At 41.0% G+C, this 19,563-nt stretch overlaps 1 protein-coding gene across 4 annotated transcripts in view; it reads left to right on the forward strand.

Moving 5' to 3' along the window:
- The window catches only part of FLNB (filamin B), a 111,361-nt gene that overhangs the window by 52,310 nt on the left and 39,488 nt on the right, over nt 1-19,563 (forward strand). For all 4 annotated transcript variants that reach the window (XM_039546615.1, XM_039546617.1, XM_039546618.1 and 1 more), the window contains exons 9-25: nt 126-323; nt 2,392-2,529; nt 3,963-4,089; nt 4,608-4,744; nt 5,167-5,360; nt 5,829-5,942; nt 7,210-7,353; nt 7,719-7,842; nt 8,161-8,321; nt 8,959-9,049; nt 9,350-9,519; nt 13,146-13,263; nt 15,205-15,467; nt 16,146-16,743; nt 17,006-17,179; nt 17,542-17,704; nt 18,165-18,325. In XM_039546615.1, the coding sequence (XP_039402549.1) occupies nt 126-323; nt 2,392-2,529; nt 3,963-4,089; nt 4,608-4,744; nt 5,167-5,360; nt 5,829-5,942; nt 7,210-7,353; nt 7,719-7,842; nt 8,161-8,321; nt 8,959-9,049; nt 9,350-9,519; nt 13,146-13,263; nt 15,205-15,467; nt 16,146-16,743; nt 17,006-17,179; nt 17,542-17,704; nt 18,165-18,325 (3,075 nt within the window). The remainder of the gene's footprint in view (nt 1-125; nt 324-2,391; nt 2,530-3,962; nt 4,090-4,607; nt 4,745-5,166; nt 5,361-5,828; nt 5,943-7,209; nt 7,354-7,718; nt 7,843-8,160; nt 8,322-8,958; nt 9,050-9,349; nt 9,520-13,145; nt 13,264-15,204; nt 15,468-16,145; nt 16,744-17,005; nt 17,180-17,541; nt 17,705-18,164; nt 18,326-19,563) is intronic.

Below are 19,563 nucleotides of genomic sequence, written 5' to 3' on the forward strand. Positions count from 1 at the left end.
CCAAAACCGTGCCTTAATCTTGGATCTTAGCAGAGTCAGACTTGGAAGAGTCTTGCTTCCAGGGAAGTGGACACTTGTAACATCTGAGTTCAAAGGCTGAGCTAAACTTGTTTTCATGTGGGTAGGTGCTGGTGTGGGTGATGTTAATGTGGAAGTGGAGGATCCTCAAGGAAAGAATATAGTGGAGCTTATGGTAGAAGACAAAGGGAGCCAAGTCTACCGTTGCACCTACAAACCTACTCAAGCTGGGCCTCATACGGTCAGAGTGACATTTGCTGGAGAGACTATTCCAAAAAGTCCTTGCATTGTTCCTGTTGGAGAAGGTATGTATTGGGATGATGGCTGCACTGACGTATTTCTGTAAATATGGACTGCTTTCATCTGTATTGGTGGATTAGATTACCTTGTGTATGACAATCTTTTGCTTTTCAAATATTAAAGCAAATGAATTGTTTATCTTGCATATCCACTTAATTCCATATTAGTAATATGGCTCTAGGTGCTAGTCTCCTATCAGTGGGCTTTAACTAGATCCTGGCCTTTCTCTTGAAGCGGCTGTTTTAAACTCCATTTCAGTGTCTAACTTTTTTTTCTCCAGCTCTGACTCAGTCTACTATATTTACTTTGTCTCAGTTTTTCCTCCTTAACTGAAGCTTGACTTTCTGTTCCATCCTCACCTGCCTCTACGCTCTCAACCTCTGCTCACTTCTCCTGAGCTACCCTCCACTTGTGGAATTTTGGACTTCACTGCTAATGGCTTCCTAGTTGAGCAAGCTCCCTCGGTAAGAGGTGCAGGGTGACTTACTTTTCTTCATGGTTTTGCTGTCTTTCAGCTTCTGACCTGCAGCTTGTTTATCAACAGCTTTTTTCCTTGCTGCTTTGGCAGAACACAAAACGCTTACCAGTTAGGGCAACAAGATTTGATTTGCAATAAGTCAAATTGGTAAAACTACTTAACCACAAATTAACTGCCTAACTGAATTGCATAAGGGCATGTGGATTTTTCCTGTTTGAACTTGGGTTTGCTGCTGTGTTCTCCAGAGCTAGCAGGTAGCATGTGATTAAAGCGTTGATCTTGTTTATACAGCCTGGATTAGGAGTTGGATTTACTAGATAATTAAAACAACTATCTTCAAACTATTGATATATGAAAAGCAGAATGAACTGCTTGTCAGACTTTCCAGAGATGCTGTACACTACTGTTCTACTATAAACACTGCACATGCATAATATAAATGCATGCTGGGACCGAACTGGGAACCTATAATGAGTCATCTGTCTCTAGAATGTTACTGGACTAAAGACTACCTGATAGCTGGAATTGCATTTATGTAAGGCCAGTTATTCATAATTGCCCAGTAGCTTATTTTGTAGAAATAGTTTCTATTTACACTTTGCTCATGGCTGGGAAAACACTTTGCTGTGGACAGCTACACTTATGCAAACCATCAAGTTTAAGACTCTGCCACCTACTCTGCTTCTGTCGTCTATTACTCTGTTCTGCCTGAAAGTGTACAAAGGGGCATTGTTCAGTCTCTGCATGTGTCAATGCAGAACATATCTTTCATTATTCATATGAACCTGCAGCAAAGCAAGAGTTTCCATTTCATGTCTTCCAAGGTACTAGCTGTCTGGTGAAGCCAGTTCTGATCACTTTAGATATTACCACCTCTGCTCTACTCCTGAAGGACTAGCCAGTAGATTACTAAGGCACACTCCTACAGTGAAACTTTATACACTGCATGCAGTTTGGCTCAAATGCAAAGTTTTCTGGGAATGGCAGGATTATTATTAACATTCTCATCCTCATCTTCCTAATGTTTGGTGTTAAAGTTCTACATAGCAATTGGTCTTCAGTGTTTAAATGTCAAAGGCTTTTTAGTGTTAGGGCTTGTCTACGCTACCTGCCAGATCAATCCAGCAGGGGTCTATCACGTCTATCAGCTGCTGGGCGCTCTCCTGTCAATTCTAGTACTCCTCCAGAATGAGAAGCACAAGCAGAGTTGACGAGAGAGCATCAGCTGTTGACTTACTGCAGTGAAGACACCGCGGTAAGTAGATCTAAGTATGTCGACTTCAGCTATGCTATTCACACAACTTCAGCTACACGATCTTAGGTTGACCCTGTGCAGTAGTGTATACAAGCCCTCTCTAAGAACAGCTGACGTAAATGACTCAGAACATTGGGGAATAACTTAATGCTACAGTCTAAAAGCCTAAAGGCCATATGTAGAACCCCTTGACTAGTGTCATTCAGATTTTTCACATTCAAAAGCTAAAACATTCTCCCCGAGTCAATGTTCTAAGTAAAAGATAGCTGTAAGCTGTCTTGGCTAGGTTACATCTACTTGAGAATCAAAGGCTGTACTGATGTCTAAAATTCATTTGCAGCATGCAGTCCAAGTGCTTGTCGTGCCAGTGGTAGAGGCCTGCAACCTAAAGGAGTCCGGATCAGAGAGACTGCAGACTTCAAGGTTGACACTAAAGCAGCTGGGAGTGGAGATATCAATGTGTCCATAAAAGGACCAAGTAAGTGTTAGTTCTTTGAAGTTGTCTGCAGTACTGTATTGTGGGGAAAAGGAAAAAGAGGCCTCAGATGTGGACCAGTCAAGGAATTGTAGCTTTAAGTGATATCCACAGTATGAGACTTCAGTATTGTGACAGGGAGAAAAAAAATTAAGGTGGTTCTTTACTCTTTCATATGTAAAATATGTATTCAGATGTAGCAATGAAGCCAACCACTCTGTGGCTTCATATCATGACTTGGTGTAACTTCTATAGCTTGTCCTCCACTTTTACTGTAGTGGGCTGGAAAACTTCATGAACTCCAATCCACATCTGTTGCATAGCCAGACACCACAGTATTCTGTCTTAAGTAACACACAGGATCGTCATAGCTACTGAAGAATGTTAGACACGAATATTTTTTAATCGTAGCCTTGGTTGAGCCTCCAGCAGCAAGACTCCAGGGGTTCAATGCCCAGTGTCCACCATGAACGTCTATTGTCTGTCTAAACCACTGGGCTAGATAATAAAACGAGTTTCTGCGTGATTAAGTTAAAATTGTGTGTACACACAACGTATTAGTTGAACACTTAATGCTAGAGGTTGGAGTCTTTCCAGTTTAATCAGTTAAATTCAAAATTGGGCAAGCTTCCATGTCTAATCTCTGAAATTAGAAATGCTGTGATCCTACTCAAAGGAAGTAAACACTATAGAGCATCCTAAAGCTTAATTTAAGTTCTTGGGTGTGGCTTAAATTACGTAACTGTGAATGAAGGAGTTTTCAGCCTGAAACTTGTTTGCTTCACCCATCACCCACTTTCCTTAACTTCAGATGGTGTGAAGACTTGGATAAGGATAAGCAACTAGCACTATTCAACCACACAAGTGCTTTGGGAGCAGCTGGCTTGTCTTCTCCTGCCCTAATTTGGCAGGGCTAACCAGTGATGCCAGCTCTCTTGTTCTTTAACTGTTCCTAGTTTTGAAGTAAACCCTCAGGGTATCCTGCATACCCTTAATGTTTAGGGAGATAGTGGTATTCCAGCTCACTGTGGCTTAATATGGTATGGAGAGAAGCAATAAACTTATCAGTATAAATTTCAGTATACTAAGCCTTTCTTGGAAGACTTTTTTTTATCTTGCAGAAAAACTAAAAGTAGGCATTCCTTAAATATTTGTCAGACTACAAATGTTAGTCAGCAGAGATCCATGTCCTCTTGAAACAAAAAAGCGTAGGACAAAACATAAGGGAACCTGTTAAGTCTGACTTCAAACATTCTCTCATTTATGCCATCTCTGTCTTAGAGGGCAACTAGAACAATCTTTGTTTCCTAACCACTTTCTGGTGGAAAACTTTATTCTCAAGAGTCTATGTAAAGACTAGAAAATGTGAACTTGCCTGAATAACTTAAGATGTTGGCTGGAACCTGTTGAGTAATGCTGACCTGATCTTCCAACAGAGGGCTTGGATGAGCTTGTGAAACAAAAGGACTCTGTGGATGATGTATACGCATTTGAATACTACCCAGTTAGCCCAGGAAAATACATTGTCACTATTTTATGGGGTGGACACAATATCCCCAAAAGGTGAGTTGCACCATTCAGTAGATCATGTGGGTAGGAACCAATGCTAACAGGAATCCACTGGTCCAAACTTGCATTCTAAGCAGCTCTGGCAAGAATTGTTTTAGTTGCTCTAACCTATATCTTCATTTCTGCTCCAGGGCCAGCATAACTTGCCTTGGAAGGTTTGTAAAAGGAGGCTTGCATAGGTCTTTCCAGGCTCTCCCATATGCCTCCTGTGATCCACAACTTGTATTAAACTGCATAGGCCATGGGGGAGACTTTCATTGAGCTTTTAGTAGGGTTCATGGAACGTCAGTGTGGAGGACTCCAGCAGACACTGTCTAGTTATTTGACTTCTTTGTCAGTGGCATGACTCATCTAGAACACTGGCTCCAAATGACAAATCGGTCTGAAAGACTGCTCCATAGGCTGGTGGGCTGGGCTCTTTGCCACACATTGTATAATGTAGTGTCATTAATAAAGTGACAGAAATGAGTGGGTGCTATTTCTGAATTTTGACATCTTTCCCCATTCAATAGCCCTTTTGAAGTTCAAGTAGGACCTGAAGCAGGTCCTCAGAAAGTGAGAGCTTGGGGACCAGGACTTCATGAAGGGATTGCTGGTAAATCTGCTGACTTCGTTGTAGAATCCATTGGCACAGAAGTTGGCTCTCTTGGTAAGTCAATAATGTCCTGGTTGGGATTTTCAGGAGCTTTAATGTTGAACTGCTTGATGGCAGTAGTCTTTCTGACAATTATGGCGATCCCATGAGACTCACCCAGTCACTAACTAAACATTAAGCTTACATAAATCTGACTACAATTGAACAGGAAACCACTTTCTAGTTTTCTAGAATGTGGGATACATTGGGACAGACAGATATTGCAGCTGAGGGGGAGACAACACCATTGAGTACCTCTGTGGGTTAGTGGGTCGGTTTTAATAAAAAAAAGAGCACCTACTCCATACACAGGAAAGGTATAATAGAGCAGTGAACAAGGAAAATGTCTGGCAACTGGGAGGCAGGCTTGAGCAAGACTTTAAAACCCACCTCATGCCCACTTCTTTGGGAGATGAGATGTTTTTGTTTCCTTTTAGGCTTTGCCATTGAAGGCCCATCTCAAGCAAAAATAGAATGTGATGATCAGAATGATGGCTCATGTGATGTGAAGTATTGGCCCAAAGAACCTGGTGAATATGCTGTTCACATTATGTGTGATGATGAAGACATAAAAGATAGTCCATACATGGCTTTTATCCGACCTGCTTCTGCAGACTTCAACCCAGATAAGGCAAGATACAGAAGAATTCAGCTATCAATAGCCTTTGATATGGCTGTTACATTTTAAAAGCTACTTGTAGAACTCTAACTTGTAATTTATCTTTCAATTTCATTCATGTTCTACAATCTGTAGCCATGGATTGGTTGGCAACCACAATGATGGTCCTTTTTTCTTAAATGCTCTAAATGAAGCTATTGCTTGGCCCCTACTAGACTGAGCATAAGAGCTGTCGCAAGAATGCGACTATAGTATCCTTTCAGGTAACATGGCAGGGTACTTCTCGGCAGCCAAAATTCTAAGCTCAAGCCTCTTCAGGCTTGGCCATCGTGAATTTGTTTTTAATGCATGATAGTCTCAATCCACAAAGGCCTGTGTTAGGGTTTCAGGTCATCTTTTAGAAATCCTAGCTTTTAGCCAGGAGCTTTGCTTTCTTTTGCCGTAGAATCAGTGTAAAACTTGTGCACTTTTTTGTGTTAGGTAAAGGCTTATGGTCCAGGCTTGGAGAGAACTGGATGCATTGTAAACAACCCTGCTGATTTTACAGTTGAGACCAAGGGAGCTGGGAATGCACCTCTGAAGATATATGCACAGGTAACCACCCACATTAACTATCTGGAACTCCTATCAATAGTCATGGTCTCTTCTTTGAAACCAGTACCTAACACACTCTGACTAATTAGTGTGGCAAAGTTCCTCCTCTCCTCTAGTAGGTCCTGTGCTTATTGGTGGATTTCTTCCCCTTAGTGGTTTTCCCCTTGTATGAAACCCATAGTCTGGATCAACTACTCCTATGTCTGATTAGGAGTAGCGGGGCTTGGGGGGAACCCGGGCTGGGCCTGCCCTCTACTCCGGGTTCCAGCCCAGGGCCATGTGAATTGCAGCAGTCTCTATAGTGCTACGTGTAACCACTGCTTGACTGCTACAGCTCCCTGGGCTACTTCCCCATAGCCTCCTTCAAACACCTTCTTTATCCTCACCACAGGATCCTCCTGGTGTCTGATGCTGCTTGATTGTATGGTGTTTTCCTCAATCGTCCAGTAGTACCCTCTCTCAGTTCTTAGTTCCTTGTGTCTCTTGCTCCCAGCTCCTCATGTGCACGTCTTTCCTCTGGCTCCTCCTCCCTAGACTGGAGTGAGCTCCCCTTTTTATACCAGGTGCCTTGATTAGCCTGTCCTGATTGATTGGAGCACCTGCAGCCAATGTAGTTCTCCGGTGCCTTCTAGAAAGTTCTTAATTGGCCCCAGGTGCCTTGATTAGCCTGGAGCAACTGCTGATTTGGTTCCCATGGTACTAGGGATTTGCTTAGCCTGGAGCTAACATACCTGCTCCTCGGTACTTTCCTGTAGCCATCCAGCCTTGCTCCATCACATTAGCCACTCCCCTGATAAGTATATTTATGTAGATTCTGAGAGTCTTGTTCTAAGTCTGTCTGCAGTTGTGTGACTTGATCTGCATCTTGGTCCGTCCTTGCATTTCTGCATAGTAAACCTCTAATCTAAATGCTGTTTGGGATTATACAAGCCTAACTTCAGTACAGATTTAATTAAGGCTTTTATTAAGGCCTGTGACTAGTCTTGCACCTGTTAAGACTTCTTGAAGTGGTCTCCCATAAATTGTCCTATTGTCAGTCTACCAGACTTCTACAGTTCGGTATGTGCGGGCAAGGAGAGATGAGCAGTTTAAATGTGTGGTAAGATTGATATTAAAACGTCCCCATTCCAGATAGCTCTGCTGTAGATGTTGCTCTTGAGATCACAACTGTTTTTGATAGCACCATCTTAAAACTACCTGTACCTTCTCTCTGCACACAGTTGTATGTAGTCAGTTATCTAATTCTCAGTTAAATACTTGCTTTCAGGATGCAGAAGGAAGCCCTATTGATATCCAAGTGAAGAGCAATCCTGATGGAATCTGTGCTGCTTCTTATATGCCAGTTAAACCAATCAAACATACTATTGCTGTTGTCTGGGGAGGAGTTAATGTACCCAATAGTCCATATAGGGTAAGTACAAACACCTACAAAATTACTTTGCAGGGGACTGGTGGTACATGTTCTTGTAAAACAAGCAAACCTTAAGCTAGTTGTCCTTGCCAATGCTAGTGAGTACAAGTCAGTAGCTACTCATGAGTAAACTCTTGTTGCATCAGTCTAGCTGAAAGTTGCCTGTGCCATTCTGTAGGCTAGCATGTCAAAGGGCTCTGATACCAGTGAGCCCAGCATAAACATAGGGAAGTCAGGAGCTTTATTTTCTATTTAGTAACTAAGCAAGAATAGCTAAGAAGTCAGGGCATTTTGTCAGGTGCTAAACTTAATAAATCAATGTGACCCAAGTATGAGAACTCCGAACACTTGTGACCCCCATCTAGGTTCTCATAGGACAAGGCAGTCATCCTCAGAAAGTGAAAGTAGTTGGACCTGGAGTGGAGCGAGCTGGTCTGAAAGCTAATGAGCCTACTCACTTCACAGTTGACTGCACAGAAGCAGGAGAAGGTAAAAGCAGACTGTAGATAATGTATTGCTGTCTTGTATCAAAACTAGTTCTATAAACACTCCCTATTTGAACAGGAATCTGATCCCTTCATTTGTAAACTCTTGATTTCAAGCTTTTTGCTTCATAGGGGAAATCTGTAGCTAAAGTCCTGTTACACAGATTACATGGAGTGATTCATACAAGTACTTGACAAACTATCATATCTGTCCAAGGACTTAAAATCAAGATGTGACTTGTTTAGTTGCTCAGTACTAGAGCTACTTGGATACTAAACAAATGCCTGACTGTCTGTGGCACGCTGCTCTGTTTCCTCCTAGGTGATGTCAGTGTTGGCATTAAATGTGATGCTCATGTTATAAGTGAGGAAGAGGAAGACATAGCTTTTGACATCATACACAATGCTAATGATACATTTACAGTGAAATATGCACCATCTGCTGCTGGGCGTTACACTATCAAAGTGCTTTTTGCAGGAGAGGTTTGTGTCTTTTATTTGCTGACTAGAAATATTAGCTATGCAGAAGGCTTTGAATCCTAATATAAATTACTCTTCAATGTGCATTACTCAAAAGGGGTCATTGTTAAGTTTTTTGTAAAAGTTCTTTGTCATTTGGGCCAAACGCCAAGAAAGAGATGTTTCCATAATCTTAATTTCTTCAATCTCTCTCCATTGTAACACCAAAAGTACCTGTGTGGCAAATGCTGTGCTGGTACTTGAGAACACAAAGGCTAGTTGGCTTCACTTTGTCTAAGCTGCAAAATATAAAGCTTGCCAAAAATGAAATGTTCTAGAACAGTAATCAGGGTGAGGCTTTAATGTGACTCTGCCTTTTTAGTAGTTGCAGTGGAATTCCGAGGGAAGACAAAAATACATACAGAAGATTACTTCAGCTTTGCTCAGGAACAGCTAGCAATCATATGGGATGCATTTAGAATAAATTTATTTGGCAGGCTAAAACTTTCAGGAAAGCGGACTGTCTTATCTGAGACAGTGCCTTTATTTCAAACTTAAACAGTAGTCCTTTCACTGGGAGGCAATGCTTTATCTGCAGAGCATGAGCTAGCCTACAACTGGTTGTAACTGTCATATTAAAGTAGCATGTTTTATGTTGAAGGAAATTCCTGCCAGCCCTTTCAGAGTTAAAGTGGACCCCTCACATGATGCCACCAAGGTGAAAGCTGAAGGACCTGGACTAAGCAAAACTGGTGAGATTCCTTCGGTTTATACCAAGCAATATATTGACATGAGCATGGGGTAGTTAGACAGCAGCATAAACTCATGATGTGGGCAAACAACCATGTCACAATTTTCCCACTAGGGATTTGGAATGGAATTACTCTATGCCAAACATCAAATTTTGGAGGCATCAAGATTAAAAGTACAGTATCTCTCTCTTTGAACTTGACCAAGTTGAAATTGCTCAACTTTCATATGGACTATGAACTTAAACATACTGCATAGATAACACAAGCATATTCTAACTTTCAAAGTTACTTTCTGTTAAGGTGTGGAAAATGGCAAACCAACACACTTCACTGTATTCACTAAGGGTGCTGGGAAAGCACCACTGGATGTGCAGTTCAGTGGACCTGTGCCAGGAGATGCTGTGAAAGACCTGGACATTATTGACAACTATGACTATTCCCACACTGTTAAATACACTCCAGTACAGCAGGTAGGTCTGATTCTTCTGAAGAAATTGGTGTTATCCTCCTTGAAATCACAGTTCACAACAAAATAACTATGTATTGCAAATGAATTAGCATGAAGTGTTGTCTCTAACTGAACTTTTCAGATCAGAGGAAAAACATGGCAATGGAATGCTTAATATTCCCAAGAGCTCCCAAAAATTCCACAGTAAGGGGTCATGAGTGTCTGTTTCCTCCTCAGTACAGTTAGACTCTAGAATCACTTTTATAAATAAAGCCATAGGCTACATGTTTGGAATGACCTGTCCTGAGAGCAACTTAAACAAGGATGCACAGAAAATCTGACTGGAAAATGAGTGCAGATTTTGGTGGTGGCATGAGAACTATTACTGAAGCAGTAACAAACAGATCCTGCTGTACCAACAGTGTAATTTTCAGTCTATCAACTGACAAAGGTTGGCAGAAGCCCCCCAAAAGAGGGGGCGCCCCACCCCTGCACTGGCACCCCAATCTTGTTCCAGCACCCCTCATTGGGTAACAATCTGAAATTAGCAACAGTTTACTAACTAAACTGAATTGACCTGGCCCAGATGTTTGGGACTTCCAAATCACCGCAGATTTTTGCAGGCTGTAGTTTGCAACTCAGCCATAGAAGGTAGTGAAACTGAATTGTCCTCAATCAAATATGAGCTCTAGTATTAACTGGAGTGGAGACATAGCTAGAGTCCTGCAACAAAATTGGAATCCACAAACATCTGCGGATATTTGCAGTGCTTGAACAATAGTGCACAACTCATTTCATGGTGAAATGCATTTCTAGAGTAACTCTTCAGCTAGTTTGTTTGCATTTAGGACTCAACACACACTTTATGCAGGATAGAGAACAGTATTTTCAGTTGAGATGAGTTTTTTGCACAATGGTTTAGGTGTTACTTAACATTTGCCTCTAGGAGGAAGGAACCCAGATAGGGAACTTTCATGTTGATAGTGGATGCAGCTTTCCTAGCTTACAACAATAAAGAGATGGAAATAGTTACAGAGCATATTTTCCCTGTAGCTTTGTGTGTACTTCTAAATGTGCATTATATCCCAGATTTCTAGGACTATATTGTTGCAAAGTAATGAAACTACTGCAGCACTTAAGATGACTTGGGTACCAAGTTGCCTAGACTATAGAGTAACAGGACAAGAACAGTAATGGAAGTAAAAGCAAGCATGGGTGGGTGGTTTTTAAGATGACTTTCCCAGTAAGATGGCTTATATTGCCATATTCAAGAATGACTAATCTGGTTAAGGAATTTAGTACTATCAAACGGAAATGAGCTGACAGATCTTATTAAGAAGTGAGAACTGAAGTCTAACTTGTCTGATTCTTTGATCTACAATAAAATTGGTGTGCACTTGGGATGTGGCAAGTTCATGACGAAAACATCAGTAGCTTCAACTAATATTTGGAGTGGTATTACGGATACCAGAGCTTGGCTGCTTCGTATATCAATGGGACTGGATTTTAATTCTGGATCATCTGTTTCCTGGAGTGTGTTAAGCAGTAAGGAACACATTTCTGATAGTTGTACATCCTCTTTCTAACACTGTTTTAAAGCATGCCTCTAGGGTTCCTAATCTGGCTTTGCTGTTGCATGTAAAAGTGGCAGCAAAACCAACTGAAGATTGCTGCCTCCAAATAGCAAATGCTGATTCTTGGCTTCTCTGAAAGACTGGATAACACCACATCTCAGTTAAGAAAGCAGTCTGCCAGACTTGGTACACCCGATGCAAGGGGGGTTTCCTCAGAATCGCTGCTACTGCCAAACCCATAACCTTACTGGCAGCCAGTGTTGTCATTAGGGTAGAGAAATTATTTACCCAATAAATGGGTTTTGGATTATAGTAACTATAAGCAGACCTGGACAGTGTTCAAAGCTTTCCCTGGCATGTATAATAGGGTGGTTGCTAATGCTAGTGGGATGTCTAAACACTGTTTATAGGCTATCAATATATCATGCCCTGAAGGCTTCCAGCTAGATAAAGGAAGCTGAATAATTCAGTATGGGTAAAGGAGATGGCACCGAGCCAGCTTTGTCAGACATGAAGAAAAGTGGGTGGCGTAACTCTTAAGAAATAATACCCTGTTTGACCAGTGCAGCATATGTTAGCCTGTGAAAAACCAGAACATAGCAAAGACTAGGGGGGAATGAAAAGGACAGTCTAAAATCTTCCGCAGGAGGAGAATAAGCAAACATTGCAGGAGAAATTGTGACAAATCTGTAAATACAACAATGACTAATGCCACTTTTCAAACATTTTCTCAGCCCTGTAAAAACAACTTCATTCTCAAACCTATTCAAAGGATTAAACCAACTGTATTCTCTCTAACCAGCTGAACCTCTAGTATTTAGCATCTTTAATTATGACTTGGGAAAAGTATCCAATCCCATGCTATCCTTCTACTGCTTCTGAGATTTCTAGCAGCTCTGTAGAGAAGAAAGACGAGAGGCTGGTAACATTAATCTTGTACCCATTCTTCAGCATTGTAGAGAGCTGCATGGCAGCTTCTTGGCAATAAACATTCAGCTCATGGCACCCAAGTAAGCTGCTGTATAAAAGCCAGGGGAAATTATAGGTGTACAGACAGTGGGGATCATGAGGTTTCAAGCTGCATCTGGGAGAATGACTTGGGGGTGGGGGCGGCTGTGAAGTAACAGCACTTCCTCAACAGGAGTGGAGGAAACTGCCAGCCTGGCGGAAAAGGGAAAACATTGTGGCTATTGGGCATTGGTTTTTTTAAGCAGTGTCCATATTTTGGTCTATGTGCAGTAGCTTGTCTCCATGCAGAGCTCATTGGAGTGTGGCCTATATAAAATCTTTCATGGAGATGAGGGGCTTACTAGGCAGTAAAATTCCTAAGAGACAGCATCAATAGAAATCTTGAGTTAATACTGTTAACCAGCTATAGATAAGGTTGAGTAATTTTCATCTGAATAACATACAAACAGCCTTCCTGATTTCACCCAGTGCTGCTATAGCTGGCTGTTGGCTTATGTGAAACATTCATGGATATTTCACTTGGGAGCTGAGCCAGCCAAGAATGAAAAGTAAGCAAACAGTGAGTATAGCTGAAATATAGACTATGGTAGGAGAGCATAAAAGGATCACACATCTAGGGCTGAATCTGGCTATGACTAGGCATTCCAGCCAAAGCACACAGGAGCATTAATCTGTTTCTGATTTATACATTTTAACTTTGGTATTTCAAATGCTATTAAAAAAATATAACCCCTCTGTGGGCCTGGACTTGGCATGCTGTCTGTATGGTGGAATAGGATACCTAGTTTCAAGTTGGGTCATTCATTCAGCTGTCATGCCTGAGCTCTGGGAGGGTGGGAATCAACCTGGGACCTGAATTTCTTCCAGGCAATCAAAATAGTACTCAAATGTTGGCAGGAGAGCAAGCTTTCTCTCTGTCAAATGAAAAGGGTTCAAAGCTCAAAAGGCTGGAGTGGGAAGTTGGGGCAGGGAGCTCACATGACACTTGGAGCCTGGTCACTGTCTGCCATTACACCTTGAGTCATAAAGAATTTATATAGTGTCTGTCTAGCAAAGCACAAGCCTGAAATGGCTGACCTAACCTACAATATTAACCTTTTGGCAGGGTCCCATGAAAGTTTCTGTAACCTATGGTGGTGATCCTGTCCCCAAAAGCCCTTTCACTGTGGGGGTTGCTGCTCCACTGGATCTCAGCAAAATTAAAGTCAATGGACTTGAAAACAGTAAGTACACTTGCAAATGAGTAATGCAGTGCATAGTCTAGTTTAGTGTGGATGTTTCTTAAGATCTTATCACTGAGTAACTTGGCTAAAATGTTTGAGTGAAAACAAATAAAAAAAATCTTGTTCTGCTGATTTTTACAATCACTTGGTATTCTAGCCCAAACAGTAATTTTGTAACACCACCACTTTGGTATAAGCTACTCTTCTTTGAGAATTATTTCAATTTCATAATTCTTCAAGGCGGTGCAGCCATCTCTGTCTAGTACTACCAACAGGATTATGATATAGGTATAGCTTGTGAAGTATACTGAAGGATGATAAACTTTAAAATGAGGGGGTTTTCCCCTCCTTAATTAAAGTCTTATTCCTGGTCATAGGAACAGGCAGTTTAAATTCTCTGCTCCAGTTAGTTTATATCTAGCTATAATTTAAGGATTCAGAACCAACTTCAAGTTTTTGTGATCTTGTAGTAAATATTGTGGGGTCTCTCTACCTTTAAAGGTTTGGTAACATTTTATTGCTAGGAGATAACACGTCATAGAAGCTGCACTGAAAGAATCATTTTAAGACTAAATTGCACCACAAATACCTGGAAATGGATATGACTTTGCCACTTCAGACTCCGACATTTGTCAGTGGATGCTAATCCAGTGAGAATAAAACCCAGTTAATTATTGAATCAATGTGCCCAGCTTTAAACCTGAGCTGGGTGCCCAACAGGTTTCCGAAAGCAAGGATTAACTAGGTTTTTGTCCTCTAAACCTCTATGTCCTACTTAAATCCCAGGGATTAGTCCTCTATATAGTTATGGCAATGCAAGCTTCCCTCTACAGTCTGTTTACAATCTTGTTCTTGTGGGAGCACAATAGGAAAGCTGCTGGCTTTTTATGCTCATTCAGACCTTTGAGACTGCACTCCAATAGAAGCGTGGACGCTTTATTGGCTGACTTCTAGAAACTGGGTTAAGCCAATGACTGGGCGGTGTGTGACTGAAATGAAATAACTGGGGGCCAGACTTTTTTATAGGCTGGTGGGCAATTCAAGGAGCAAGTAAGCACTTAAATGTTCAATGGGATTGAAGTGCTTAGCCCCCACTTACTTCAATGGGAGTTGGACTCCTAACTGCATTAAATACCTTTTTAACTCCAGAGCCAGAGTTTTAAAACAATTGCTAGAATAACCTGAATAGTAATGTCCGGTACATGACTGTTCCATGGAACACTCAGTTTAAAGGTGTATTTCTGCAACAAGGTATAGTTACTGGTATGATGTAGGTGGGTCTAGAAAACCCTTCATGTTAAAAGATCCTAGATCTCCAGACACTTTGTTAGCTCCAAATGCCGTACTTTGACACATGTAGCATAAACTAGCTCTCAAGGATCTCTTCTCTATGAAGTGCCTGCTGGACACTGGCTTCTAGCAAAAGCGAAGGATGGTGGCACTTCTCCATCCCACTGCTTCTGAGCTGCTGGTTCTTCACAAAGCTCAGCTGCAGTAACCTATTGGAGTACTATTCTGCAAGCCTCATTTACCGACAGAAAAACTTGAGCAAATATGCAGTTATTGAAAGGGCTGAAATTGCACATTACCTTCTGCTACCTGTAAATTGGCAGGGAGTCAGGGAAACAGAAGGCTGCAACATAGTGGTAAACTCCTGAGTGAGCATTATGTATTTCAGATATGTTGAGAGGCTGTGTAAACAAGTCTAAAAGCGATTGTGCTTGCCATTGACCCTTTGCAGTTTCCAATTAACCCATTGTCTAGCTGAAGAAGCTTGTCATGACCAGCAGAAAGAAATGTTCTTATCAGTTGATAAAAATCCTTGTAAAACATTGAGCGACTGCTCAGTGGATGAGGCATTTCTGAATGTTAAGCTATAGGATTTAAGAAATCTAACCAGACCATTAATCCTGAAATACTATTATGCGCCTTCTCTTTAAGGAGTGGAAGTAGGGAAGGATCAGGAATTCATAATTGACACACAAGGAGCTGGTGGACAGGGTAAACTGGATGTTAGTATTTCCAGCCCTACAAGGAAAGCTGTGCCATGTGTGGTGGAGCCAGCTCTTGGCAAAGAGTGCAGCACTGCAAAGTATATCCCAAGAGAAGAAGGACTTTACGTGGTTGATGTAAGTTACGATGGCAATCCAATTCCAGGAAGTCCTTATACTGTGGAAGCCACTCTCCCTCCAGATCCTACCAAGGTAAATGCATAGGAAATGCTTCAGCTGTTGACATACAAAAAATATTTGCTAGCCACAAACTGAATTGTGCTCTATCAAATAAGAACAAACTTTCACATTTTGTTTGACCTGTCATGATTATGGAGCAAGTACATTAATTAAAGAGCTACTTAAAGATTAAATTGTTTGCATCACAAAATCATAACTAATTACTTTATTCTTCAAACCAGCAATTGAAAAGCTCAATACTGAAAACAAACTCTAGGTATTGTAAGCAATATGAAACGAAGTATGACGCCCTATTAATCTAATGAGACTCGAGGTTTCACCCTCAAAGAATGTGTGCTGTAATACAGTTGGCTAATAACTCAGTATAAGCACTGCTTAATGTTACTACCTTTTTGTTTAATGGGTGTACAAAGACAGCCAAAGCTTAAGTCTGTAAGCATGGAAACTTTAGTGGACTTCATATTGTTTCTAATGTAACTTGACATTAAGATTTTCTTCCATGAAACGAAAGAAGCCTATTCCTTGCTGTAATGTGTCTACGTAATTTGAGAGTTTAGCAGACTTTAACAAGACTTACCAAATGAATTAGTCTTCAGTTCTTTATGAAACTGCTCCGTTATTTTGCCAGGCAACTGCCAGATGCAATTGCAATTACACAAATTCTCATCTAACTGAATATTTTTATCCTAGGTAAAAGCCCATGGTCCAGGCCTTCAAGGAGGTCTTGTTGGAAGACCAGCAGAATTTACAATAGACACCAAAGGAGCAGGAACTGGAGGTTTAGGTTTGACAGTAGAGGGCCCATGTGAAGCTAAAATTGAATGCTCTGACAATGGGGATGGGACATGCTCAGTCTCTTACCTGCCTACTAAACCTGGAGAGTACTTTGTAAATATTCTGTTTGAAGAGGTTCACATTCCTGGTTCTCCATTTAAAGCAGATATTGAAATGCCATTTGATGTATCTAAAGTGATTGCCACTGGCCCAGGTCTTGAACATGGTAAAGTAGGTGAAGCAGGATTGCTCAATGTTGACTGTTCAGAAGCTGGACCTGGGGAACTAGGTGTAGAAGCTGTATCAGATTCTGGCTCTAAAGCTGAAGTCAAAGTTCACAATAACAAAGATGGAACTTATGCAGTTACGTATATGCCACTCTCTGCTGGAATGTATACACTTATGTTGAAATATGGAGGAGAGCAAGTGCCAAAATTTCCTGCCCGTGTTAAAGTAGATCCAGCTGTGGACACAAGCAAAATTAAAGTGTTTGGACCAGGAATAGAAGGGAAAGGTAAGAAGACTTAAGCATATATTGTCTCTGCCTGTTTGTACACAGAATATTTTAAGGAGGGGAAAGGCTATAGTGGATACATCTATGTACAGGATTGCAACTAGTGATAGATAATATAAATAAATTTTGCAAGATAATGTACTTCTACACCTTTCAGTCATTCAAAGTGGCCATAAATGTCTAAGAATAATCAAGGATTTTTCATAGACCTAAAATACTAGGCTCATCTAAATAGAATGGCTTCTCAAATTGTGTTCTGCAGATGTCTTCCGTGAAGCTACAACAGATTTCACGGTAAATGCCCAGCCCCTAACAAAGACTGGAGGAGACCATATCCAAGCACAAATCACAAATCCCTCGGGAGCTTCCACAGACTGCCTCATCAAAGACAATGCTGATGGAACATATGCAGTAGAGTTTACACCATTTGAAAAAGGTAACCTGTTGTCTGACAAACTAAAAATACCCTGTTAATGGGCTTGTTTTTAAGTACTAGCATTACTATTGACATTACCATCCAGGTACAAGATAGTCTTTTTGACTGAGGAGCTATTTCTGCAGGAGATATAGTATAGGATTATATGTACTATACATTCATCACTTTTTAAGTATAGCTTCAGCAGAACATGCTATTTTAAAGAACCTAGAATTAAGTATAGTTTAAGACCCTAATAAACACCATTTTTGAGTAGATGAGGAGCACTACCTGTTGCAGTCAGTCTCCAGTATCTTGAATGAATGACTCCTTGAAGGTGATGGTTAATCATTTTAACCTAGTGATGGCTTTTCACTTAACAGGTCCACACACAGTTGAAGTGACTTATGATGATGTACCTGTTCCAAACAGTCCTTTTAAAGTGGATGTCACTGAAGGCTGCCATCCATCACGTGTAAAAGCCCAAGGAGCTGGACTCAAGGAAGCATTCACTAATAAACCAAACGAATTTACTGTTGTCACAAGGTAACTAAGTCACACAATCCAGTGGAAGACATAGTAGCAAGTAATTCAGGACAACTTGACATAAGACCCTAAATCCAATAATACTACAGGGGTTGAACTTCAGTAGTCTAATCTATCCTGAGTCACATAGCTCGTTACTGCCATCGAATTCAGTGTGCCTTTGGTAATGTTCCTCCAGAAGTAGGTATCACGAACCTGTTTTGGTGGTCTTGTATCCCTTGTGCAACTAAAAAAGTTAACACCCAATCCATACCTGGCATTAATAAGCACTTTCACAAACTATTCCTGAACTGTTTGATTCACAATTGAAATGTAGCCCCCTCTGGGGTAAAATGCAGCAAAGCTACACTCTGTCCATGTATTTCAGAGTTTGTGTAGTAATGCTAGCAAGTGGTAAATGAGATTGTTGTAAATCTGCAACAAATATGAAAGGAGACCAATGTGCTGCATTTTTTTGCAGAGGGGCAGGAATTGGTGGACTTGGAATAACTGTTGAAGGACCATCTGAATCAAAGATAAGCTGTAAAGATAACAAAGACGGCAGCTGCAGTGCTGAATATATCCCTTATGCTCCAGGAGATTATGATGTCAATATCACATATGGGGGAGAACACATACCTGGTAAGAATTCTTCCATTAGAAGATGCCCTAAAACTAACAATGGATTGTAAAATCAGTTTTAGCATCCACATAGCATGTCTTCAGATATTAATGTTGTGTATTGTAGCTAAATAATGGCTGAGGTGACACTAAGAATGCAATCATCCTGGTTTAAAAAATTTGCTTAGCTTCCTCAGAGCTGACAGACAATCTTGCAGTGCCCTACTTGTAGACACTCTGATGCTGCTTGAGCTAATATTTGGGAGCATTGGGCAGGCTTTAAAAAATCTGAGGATTTTAAACATCAACTTGCAAAAACATCTGCAAAATAACTGAAGCCAGACAACTATTAGCCTTAGCTGCTATTGGAACGTAGTAGGGAGCAATGGATAGGTGTCCAATACAAACAGAAATAAAATGTAAAGCCCTTTTTGTACTCACTCTGGGTACTTCTGAGAATATGAAAGAATGGTTTTCAGTCTTTCCTGACTCTAATATAATAGACATAGCATTCCATCTTGGTGCAGTCTGTTCTTGCATCGTGAGGTGATTAGCATCTTATCTAAATCTGGTTCAGTGGAATATTGTGACATGACATAAACGAAGTAGACTAGTGTGGGAACTTGCTTTCTAAAAGTGCAGTCTGCCAATTTAGGAAACGCATTTTGAAATGAATTGCACAATGACGTTTGACAGAGCCGGACTAAGACTGCCCTTCCAGGGTGTGAATGTTAAGACCATGGCTTGCTGTAAAATGATGACGCAGTCTTCTGGGATTATATCATGCACTGCAAACTTTTGTCACTGAAAACATTTTAGTGCTACCATTTCCATGAAAATGAATGGGTGCCTGTTTACCTCAAAGGTGCACTGGATCTCCAGCTTGTATATTGGAGTAACACATGAACAGAGTTCCAAGTGTTTAGCAGCAACTAACTTACATTTTTAGCTAAGATGGTTTTGCATTGTACCAAGGATTAAATGGCTGTTAATTTTCTGCTGAAATAGTTCTGAGCACTTAGCCTTGACTGTGTGTAGAACAATGTGCACTTTCTAGGACTTCATGGAACTGACTCTACCCCTGCCAATCCCATTTCTCAATGTACTATAACTTGGTAAACTGCCAAGGAACTGGATGCTTGCATGCGCCTTCGTTTGGGCTTCTGGCTTGTCCTCTGCCTGTACTCTGTTCCTTCCTCAATGTGACTAGCAAGTGGTTCACAGCTAAACATCCAGCTTACAGGAGCAGGGTGCCGGCA

The sequence above is a fragment of the Mauremys reevesii genome, linkage group 7 (assembly GCF_016161935.1).
Source record: "Mauremys reevesii isolate NIE-2019 linkage group 7, ASM1616193v1, whole genome shotgun sequence".
Classification (NCBI taxonomy): Eukaryota; Metazoa; Chordata; order Testudines; family Geoemydidae; genus Mauremys; species Mauremys reevesii.